This window comes from Chlorocebus sabaeus, chromosome 17 (assembly GCF_047675955.1).
Source record: "Chlorocebus sabaeus isolate Y175 chromosome 17, mChlSab1.0.hap1, whole genome shotgun sequence".
Lineage (NCBI taxonomy): Eukaryota > Metazoa > Chordata > Mammalia > Primates > Cercopithecidae > Chlorocebus > Chlorocebus sabaeus.
Genome location: NC_132920.1, coordinates 15,124,040 through 15,134,399, shown reverse-complemented (window position 1 = coordinate 15,134,399; position 10,360 = coordinate 15,124,040). Strand labels below are relative to the sequence as shown.

Below are 10,360 nucleotides of genomic sequence, written 5' to 3'. Positions count from 1 at the left end.
TCCTGACTTCGTGATCCGCCCCCGCCTTGGCCTCCCAAAGTGTTGGGATTACAGGCGTGAGCCACCGCGCCCGGTCTGCATTCTTACCGTTTAGGCTGTAAGGTATGGTGATCGTAAGTGTGTTTGCACTTATGTGTTCAACCGTGGATATGATTCTGATACTCTAACCAAGCCACCAAATGTGTGCATTTTGCTGGGAGAATTGCACACTCTGCAGCAGCCCCTTGCACACTGATACCCGTGCAGGGCTGTAATGGGAAACATTTGAGTCTGGTTGCAAAGATTTGCTCAGTGTGAAATCTGTTCCTCACACAATGGTCAGATCGAAAGGAGTTTCATTACATGGCCGGGCATTTCTTCTTTCTTTGGGGAATATAAAAGGTGAATGCAATACTTCCCAGTTTAAAGTTACCACAAAACTTCATAATCGTAACCTCAAAATCTACTCCAAAAATTATAGAGAACCAGAGGCCTTGAGCTGGCGGCAACTGCCTGTTTGATCTTGGTTAAGTTCCAAAAAGCCAGTGAGAGTTCAAAGCAGGGCCAGGGGCGACTCCACACTTTAATCCCTGCTCCTCTTTCCCTTCCCTCTTCACTCTCGCTTTCCATCCTTTGGTATGAACTAGCAGTATATATCCATTTCAATAACGCTGGACACTGTAGATTCTAGAACAATGAGGAAAGCGTCTCTCCTTATTGATACTGACAGGCCTTTTGGTCAGAAAATGTCCCTCAACAGATGTTAGAAAATGTGGTCATAAACCAGAAAGATATCTGTTACAGATTTTAAGGCCTTTTTATTTCCAGCTTTCTACATTCCATTGGATAAGGTTTAATTTTTCTCTTTCTTTCTTCAGAAATCTCTCTCGAGGGTTCAGGATACAGAAAAAGTAGTTATGCCTGAAGATAAGTTGCTGACTTCGCTTCTACTTTAGTCATCCCTTTCTGATCTTCCCAAGAAGAAACAAAGAATGAACATTAAGGACAATTATGAAGCAACACCCACAATAAAACAAGAATGAGTTCATTTTATTATTCAAGGTACTGTATTTGGAAATTGAATAATGCCTTTTTTTTTTTTTTCCTTCAGTCTAACCACTCTGGATGTTATTTCAATCCAATTATTTTGCTGGAAGAAGTTTTTAGATTATTTTAACTCTGGCTAATGAATACATCCCATTGATGTTAAAAAGAACTGAGTTGGATGCTGACTTTGAGGGCCTAGGAGTGAATCATTGTCTTAATACTGACCTAGTCTGAAATTCACTTTCTATCAAATGGGCCACCCAGCATAGAAGAATTCACACTAAAATTCCTAATGATGACACAATCATTCTTCATAAAGGAATAAACCTGGAGTTTTAACACTGTATTATAATGCCTTCTTCTTTCCCAAGAAAATGTATTCTCTATAATGTGAACCAAGTAAGTATGACAAATCAACAATGGAAGAGAGGAGAAAAAAAACGAATGCAAATAGTATGCTGACACAGGTGACAGTGATGACACTTGTATGTGGCTGTGCTTCCGAGTCACCCAGAGTCCAAGTGAGTCCTCTACTTGCTGAAGTAAGCATTCCCACCAGGCCTGGTGGCAAAGGCCTGTAATCCCAGCACTTTGGGAGGCCAAGCAGGGAGGATTGCTTGAGTCCAAGGGTTCAAGACCAGCCTGGGCAACATAGTGAGACAGTGTCTCTATGAAAAATAAACAAAAATGGTACAGTGACTCATGCCTGTAATCCCAGCGCTTTGGGAGGCTGAGGTGGGCAGACCATCTGAGGTCAGGAGTTCAAGAGCAGCCTGGCCAACATGGTGAAACCCTATCTCTACTAAAAATACAAAAAATTGGCCAGGCACAGTGGTTCAAGCCTGTAATCCCAGCATTTTGGGATGCCAAGGTGGGCAGATCACAAGGTCAGGAGTTCAAGACCAGCCTGGCCAACATGATGAAACCCCGTCTGTACTAAAAAAATACAAAAATTAGCTGGGTACAGTCGTGCTCATCTGTAATCCCAGCTACTCGGGAGGCTGAGGCAGGAGAATTGCTTGAACCCAGGAAGTGGAGGTTACAGTGAGCTGAGATCATGCCACTGCACTCCAGTCTGGGCAATAGAGTGAGACTCCATCTCAAAAAAAAAAAAAAAAATTCAAAATATTAACCAGGTGTGGTGGCATGTGCCTGTAGTCCCAGCTACTTGGGAGGCTGAGGCAGGAGAATTACTTGAACCTGGGAGGCAGAGGTTGCAGTGAATCAAGATTGTATCACTGCACTCCAGCCTGGGTGACGGAGCGAGACTCTATCTCAAAACAACAACAACAAAAACAGCAGCAACAACAACTAAACAAAATTAGCTAAGCATAGTGGCATGCACCTGTAGTCCCAACTACTTGGGAGGCTGAGGTGGGAGGACTGCTTAACCCTGGGAGGTTGAGGTTGTAGTGAGCTGAGATCCTGCCACTGCATTCCAGCCTGGGTGACAGAGCAAGCTCCTGTCTCTAAAAACAAAAAGAAATAAACAAAAAGCATTCCCAATGTCCCACTTTCCCACTCACTGCAGCCTTGCTCCCTTAATTCTGAGTTTCAGGAACAATAATGAAGAGTGCTGTTTTGTTTGTATTTTCATTGCAAATCTTCTGAATGATGCACAAAGAATGAATGGTTGGCCAGGCGTGGTGGCTCATGCCTGTAATCCCAGGATTTCGGGAGGCCGAGGCAGGCAGATCACTTGAGGTCAGGAGTTCAAGACCAGCCTGGCCAATATGGTGAAACCCCTGTGTCTACTAAAAATACAAAAAAAAAAAAAAAAAAAAAAAAAAAAAAATTAGCTGGGTGTGGTGGCGTGTGCCTGTAGTCCCAGCGACTTGAGAGGCTGAGGCAGGAGAATCACTGGAACCTGGGAGGTGGAGGTTGCAATGAGTCGAGATCGCGCCACTGCGCTCCAGCCTGGGAGACAGAGCGAGACTCCATTTCAAAACAAAACAAAACAAAACAAAACAAAGCAACAACAAAAAAGGATGCATGGTTAGAGTGGGGAGGCCTGATAACATGACTGCAAGTGAAATATGAGTGTTTGGGTCTTGGTGTCAGGCCACATCACTTTACTCTTAGTCCATATAGTTTTTGGCTGACTCCCCATCTCCCCGCTCAGGGATGCTCACCTTTGGAATATAGTCACCATGTTTGAGGAAGCCCAGGCCACATGGAAAAACCACTTGTAGGTGTTCCAATCCATAGCCTTAGCTAAGAAGGGTTACCTGGGTAGGTGGAGGATGGAACAAAGGTGAAGAAATTAAGTCAATACACTGCTACTCAGGAATTAACCTACTCCACTAATAGTACTGCATTTCTGTATGTATCAGGCACTGTTCTAGAAGTTGGGCCAGGTGTGGTGGTCCCAGCTACTCTGGAGGCTGAGGCAGGAGAATTGGCTGAGCCCAGGTGATAGAGGCTACAGTGAGCTATGATTGCGCCACTGCACTTCAGCCTGAGTGACAGAGCAAGACTTCATCTCCTTTTTTTTTTTTTTTTTTGAGGCAAGGTCTGGCTCTAGCACCCAGGCTGGAGTGCAGTGGTGCCATCTTTGCTCACTACAACCTTGTCCCCCCTAGGCCCCCACACCTGACTAATTCTGTTTTTGTTTTTGCTTTTTTTTTGCCATGGAGTTTCACTCTTAGTGAAATAGTCAGTGGGATGTCAGCTCACTGCGACTTCTGTTTCCTGGGTTCGAGTGATTATCCTGCCTTACCCTTCTGAGTAGCTGGGATTACAGGTGCCCGCCACCATACCCGGCTCATTTTTGTATTTTTAGTAGAGATGGGGTTTCACCATATTGGCTAAGCTGGTCTCGAGGTCTTGACCTCAAATGATCCCCCTGCCTTGGTCTCCGAAAGTGATGGGATTACAGGCGTGAGCCCCTGTGCCTGGCCTGACATGTGCTGATCCTTAATAAACATCTTATACCCCAGACTTTATCTTAGCATCTGCTTCTGGAGAACCCACCTGCAACAGAGCATTCTCTTGCCTTTGGTTGATTTGTAGGGTTTTTTTTGTTGTTGTTTGTTTGTTTTGTTTTTGTTTTGTTTTTTGAGGCAGGGTCTTGCTCTGTCGCCCAGGTTGGAGTGCAGTGGTGTCATCATGGCTCATTACAGCCTCAACCTCCTGGGGCTCATGCAATCTTTCCCCCTCAGCCTCCAGGTAGCTGAGACTATAGGCACATGCCACCACGCCTGGTTAATTTCTTTTCTTTTTTTTGTATTTTTTGTAGAGATGGAATTTTGTCATGTTGCTCAGGCTGGTTTTCAACTCCTGAGCTCAAGTCATCCACCCATCTCGACCTCCCAAAGTGCTGGGATTACAGACGTGAGCCACCATACCTGGCAATTTGTAGGGTTCTTTATCATTGATTACTTAACTATTCACCAAGTTAACTTACAATGTTTATTTTGTTAAGGCTTTAAAATATTCCATTTTGGGCCAGGCACCGTGGCTTATGCCTGTAATCCCAGCACTTTGGGAGGCCGAGGTGAGTGGAACATCTGAGGTCAGGAGTTAGAGATCAGTCTGGCCAATATGGTGAAACCCTGTCTCTACTAAAAAATACAAAAATTAGCCAGGTGTGGTGCTGCATGCCTGTCATCCCAGCTACTCAGGAGGCTGAGGCAGGAGAATTGCTTGAACCTTGGAGGTGGAGGTCGCAGTGAGCCACGATCATGCCACTGTACTTAAGCCTGGGTGACAGAGCAAGGTGACAGAGACAAGACTCACTCTCTCTGTCTCTCTCTCTCTATATTCCATTCTGATTATGATTCAGGAGAAAAGTGACTATTGTGAATGAAGATCAGGCTGAATATTATTGGAGTGCTTATTTGGAAAGGTTGGTAATGCCTTTCTCATTTCTGCTAGCAATATATATTTGGCTGAAATTAGACTTGTTTTTATGAAATTACTGCATCAACTGGCCATATACAGACCGCTGATTTTCTATTTTCTCAGCCACCATTCTGCTTTCTTTCTTTTTTTTTCAGTGAAATTATTTATTTATTTATGTATTTTGTAGAGCTGGGGGTCTCACTATGTTGTCCAGGATGGCCTTGAACTCCTGGCCTTAAGTGATCTTCTTGCCTTTACCTCCCAAAGTGCTTGGATTACATCTGCTGTTTTCTGATAATTTGATATGAATCATCAAATGGCCTGAAAAGAAAAACTGCAGCCAGGCATGGTGGCTCATGGTTGTAATAATACCAGCACTTTGGGAGGCCGAAGTGGGAGGTTCACTTGAGGCCGGGAGTTTGTGACCAGCCTGGGCAACATAGTGAGACCCTGTCTCTACAAAAAAATTTAAAAATTAGATGGATGTGGTGGCGTGTACCTGTAGTTCTACTACTCCAGGGGCACAGGTGGGAGGATCACCTGAGCTATAGAGGTCAAGGCTGCAGTGAGCCATGATTGCACCACTGCACTCCAGTCTGGGCAACACAACACACTCCTGTCTCCCCCACCTCCCTACAACCCACCCCCCTGCCCCCGCCCCCCCCCCAAAAAAAAAACTGCTACCGATGACTAATATCAGGCTCACACCTAAGATTCCCTTCTCTGTGGAATCTTGCCCCTTTAGGTCCTGGATGCCTTGGTACCACTCTGATGACACCCAACAGACGACTTCCCCCGTCTCCGTTTTGTTCATATATTCCTGGAGAGACTGTGTTGGTATGTTACAAATTAATCTGCCATGGCTGGAGGCAGAATTGTCAAGGGTCCCCTTCCCCTCAATTCATTAATTTTAGCCAGTAGAGGTGATTTCAAAGAGTAGATGTTATCTTTCAGTAAAGAAGAAGAGGAACTCAGATTAAAAGGTTAGTAGAAAAAAAAGTTAGCTGTTTTTAATAAGACTGAGCAGGTTCTGGAGAAGAATGCATTGCGTTTTCAATTGCAATTGTATTTCTTAGATTCATCCTTAATTAAAAAAACATGACTTTCACTTATGCACAAACACATTCAAATCTTAGTTCTTCATGTTATTAGTTTTTGTTTCCATTTGTCAGTTTTTAAAATCTCATTACTTTAATTACACTTAATGAAAGGAAAGTTATCATAAATCAAATTTTCAAGAATTTAGGAACTCATTCCTTTATTCGTAAAAAAATCTTTAAATTTCTAGTTAACTCTCAATTATTTAGAGTAACAAGTAGGATACCTTTCTTTTCATAATTTAAATCAATGAATAATTTAAAATTATCTTTGGCTTTGGACACAGGTTATAAATTGCTTGTTAAAGATTTATCTTCCTGATTATATTTTACTGAAACAAATATATTGACTTTTAAATTTACCTGTCTTGGCCAAACTATATTTCCTTTTTTGTTTTGTTTTGTTTTTAGAGATGAGCTCTCGAGGCTGGGCACAGTGGCTCATGCCTGTAATCCCAGCACTTTGGGAGGCTGAAGCGGGCAGATCACTTGAGGTCAGGAGTTTGAGACCTGCCTGACCAACATGGTGAAACCCCATCTCTACTAAAAATCCAAAATTAGTTAGGCGTGGTGGCATGTGTCTGTAATCCCAGCTACGCGGGAGGCTGAGGCAGGAGAATCGCTTGAACCAGGGAGGCGGAGGTTGCAGTGAGCCGATATCCCTCCATTGTACTTCAATCTGGGCAATAAGAGCGAAACCCTCTCTCTCAAAAAAAAAAAACAGGCCGGGCGCGGTGGCTCAAGCCTGTAATCCCAGCACTTTGGGAGGCCGAGACGGGCGGATCACGAGGTCAGGAGATCGAGACCATCCTGGCTAACACGGTGAAACCCCGTCTCTACTAAAAATACAAAAAACTAGCCAGGCGAGGTGGCGGGCGCCTGTAGTCCCAGCTACTCGGGAGGCTGAGGCAGGAGAATGGCGTAAATCCGGGAGGCGGAGCTTGCAGTGAGCTGAGATCCGGCCACTGCAGTCCAGCCCGGGCTACAGAGCAAGACTCCGTCTCAAAAAAAAAAACAAAAAAAAAAACAAAAAAAAAAACAAAACTAGAGATGAGGTCTCACTTTGTCACCCAGGGTGGAGTGCAGTGATGCAATCATAGCTCATTGCAGCCTCAAACTCCTGGGCTCAAGGGAGCCTCCCACCTCAGCCTCCAAACTGCTGGGATTATAGGTGTGAGACATTGTACTCAATATAACTTTTCCTTTCTACTGTGTGTGTCAAAGTTTACATGTGCTTTTAAGATCATACACATTCTTCATCACTGTCTTAGTCCATTTAGTGCTACTATAACACAATACCATAGACTGGTGATCTATAATAAACAGAAATTTGGGCCAGGTGCAGTGGCTCATGCCTGTAATCCCAGCACTTTGGGAGGGCAGGTGTATCACTTGAAGCCAGGAGTTCAAGACCAGCCTGGCCAACATGGTGAAACCCTGTCTCTACTAAAAATACAAAAATTGGCCAAGCGTGGTGTCATGTGCCTGTAGTCCCAGCTGCTCAGGAGGCTGCGGCATGAGAATCGCTTGAACCTAGGAGGCAGAGGCTGCAGTGAGATTGCACTACTGCACTCCAGCCTGGGTGACAGAGCAAGACTCTACCTAAAAAACAAAAACAAAAACAAAAAAACCCCAAAAAACTAAATTGATTGGCTCACAGTTCTGGAGACTGGGAAGTCCAAGGTCGTGAGGCTGGCACCTTGAGACCCTTCTTGCTGTGTCATCCCACGGTGGAGGGCAGTGGGGCAAATGAGGAGGAGAGAGCAAAAGGAGGCTGAATTCATCATTTTATAAGAAACCCACACCTTTGGCCAGCACGGTGGCTCACGCCTGTAACCCCAGCACTTTGGGAGGCCGAGGATGTGGATCACTTGAGGTCAGGAGTCTGAGATGCCTGGGCAACATAGTGAAACTTCTTTTCTACTGAAAATACAAAAATTAGCCAGGCATGGTAACACATGCTTGTAATTCCAGCTATTTGGGAGGCTGAGGCAGGAGGATCACTTGAGCCCAGGAGGTGGAGGTTGCAGTGAGCAGATATCACACCACTGTTCTCCAGCCTGGGCAACAGAGCCAGACCCTGTCTCAAAAAAGAAACCCATCCCATTCCCAAGATAACAATGTTAATCCATTCATGAGGATGGAGCCTTCATGGCCCAATTACTTCTTTTTTTTTTTTCATGTCATAAGTTTATTGACAAACATATCTAGTATACCATGAGTTAGAGTTTGATCCATTTCCAGAGGCTGTATCTCTTAAAATGCTCTTCATATCTGTTAAATGGATGAACTGAAACATCCTTATGATTTAAGCAGTCGGTGTCTTACTATAAGGAAGGGTGCAGCAAATGTAGATCCAAAATACAAACACATCTTAACTGGTAATGCCCACTTGTTTTCCACTGAAAATGGCAAATTCTTCCCAGGGCTCTCCTCATAGTGGCTCCTCCGGACCACAGAGGTTGCAAACCTCCGGATGCTCTGGCCCAACATAGTGCGGCTGGAAGCTCTGCGAAAGGCGCAGAGACCGAGGACGGATGAAATGGCGGCACCTCACCAAGACCTTGTTTTCACGGCCCAATTACTTCTGAAAGGTCTTAGGTTTTAACACTGTTGTAGAGGGAATTAAGTTTCCAACACATGAATGGGGAACACATTCAAACTGTAATAATGTCTTGTGGCATTCGTGGTGGTATATAAGACACCCCACAATCATTAATTATGGTGATTTGGAGTCCTCTATAAAATTGATCTTTCAACTGTGCATATAATTAACCTTTCTTTTTCTCGTTTGTATCTTTTTTTTTTTTTGAGATGGAGTCTTGCTCTGTTGCCAGGCTGGAGTGTAGTGGTGTGATCTCGGCTCACTGCAACCTCCACCTCCTGGGTTCAAGTGATTCTCCTGCCTCAGCCTCCTTAGTAGCTGGGACTACAGGTTCGCGTCACCATGCCCAGCTAATTTTTGTATTTTTAGTAAAGAGGATTTCACCATGTCGGCCAGGATGATGTCGATCACTTGATCTTGTGATCGACCCGCCTCGGCCTCCCAAAGTGCTGGGATTACAGACGTGAGCCACTGCGCCCGGCCGGTCTATCTTAATAATAACAACATTTTGTGCCTCCATTGTGCTTTGTATTCAAGGAATTTCAGAGACTCTAGAGTCAGCTCACACCTGTAACCCCAGTACTTTGGGAGGTAGAGGAGGGATAATTGCTTGAAGCCTGGAGTTTGAGACCTGCCAGGGCAGCAAAGCAATACCCCCTCTCTAAAAAATAAAATAAAAAATACACATACACGCACACGCCTGTTTATGTAGATTAGAATAGGATACAGATCTATTGATAAATGCTATTGGAAGAATCATCTTCCCCCAGCTGTCTGCTGGGATTCAGTACCTATGAGAAGGCATAGAAACTTTGCCCAGCAGAGCAAAAGCTATCTATTTCACTAGGAATTTCTATTTTTTTTTTTTTTTTTTTTTGAGACGGAGTCTCACTCTAGCCAGGCTGGAGTGCAGTGGCTTGATCTAGGCTCACTGCAACTTCTGCCTCCCGGGTTCAAGCAATTCTCCTCCCTCAGCCTCCCGAGTAGCTGGGACTACAGGCGCCCACCACTATACCCGGCTCATTTTTTTTTTTTTTTTTTTTTTTTTAGTAGACACGGGGTTTCATCATGTTGCCTAGGCTGGTCTAGAACTCCTGAGCTCGGGCAAACGGCCTGCCTCGGCCTCCCAAAGTGCTAGGATTACAGGTGTGAGCTACCGTGCCCAGTCTTCACTAGGAATTTCTTAGACTCTCATACTGTCGCTGTGACAAGAGAACAGCTCACTTCATCAAACAAGATAACCTTACTCAACTGGACCTGCTTCTTGCCAAGATCTCTCTCTATTTTTTTTTTTTTTTTTTTGAGACGGAGTCTCTCTCTGTCGCCCAGGCTGGAGTGCAGTGGCCTGATCTCGGGTCACTGCAAGTTCCGCCTCCCAGGTTCACGCCATTCTCCTGCCTCAGCCTCCCGAGTAGCTGGCACTACAGACACCTGCCACCACACCCGGCTAATTTTTTGTATTTTTTAGTAGACACGGGGTTTCACCGTGTTAGCCAGGATGGTCTTGATCTCCTCACCTTGTGATCCGCCCACCTTGGCCTCCCAAAGTGCTGGTATTACAGGCATGAGCCACCACACCTGGCCAAGATACACTTCTTAGAAGGTATTGTCATCTTTATTTAAGGCTCAGAGAGATTGTTACTTGCCCAAGGTTACATAGAACCAAGATTCACACAGTTTTGTTGGACTTCTTCAAAGGATACTGCCTCTTTTGGAAACATGTTTTGAGCTCCAGGCAACAATCAATGTTTGGAACCCACCTCATTGCATAATTTGGGACTACTCTAAT

The 10,360-nt window shown here is 44.7% G+C and overlaps 1 protein-coding gene across 1 annotated transcript; it reads right to left on the bottom strand.

Moving 5' to 3' along the window:
* Positions 1–8,188: 8,188 nt before the first annotated feature.
* On the bottom strand, positions 8,189–8,538 carry LOC119626757 (cytochrome c oxidase subunit 7C, mitochondrial-like). Its single transcript, XM_038005678.2, has one exon. It carries the CDS (start codon positions 8,457–8,459, stop codon positions 8,268–8,270), a length of 192 nt encoding a protein of 63 aa, XP_037861606.2. The 5' UTR covers positions 8,460–8,538; the 3' UTR covers positions 8,189–8,267.
* Positions 8,539–10,360: the final 1,822 nt, after the last annotated feature.

Bases quoted from the DNA above. Each gene is read 5' to 3' on its own strand.
- LOC119626757 (XM_038005678.2), bottom strand. From the start codon at position 8,459: ATGTTGGGCCAGAGCATCCGGAGGTTTGCAACCTCTGTGGTCCGGAGG.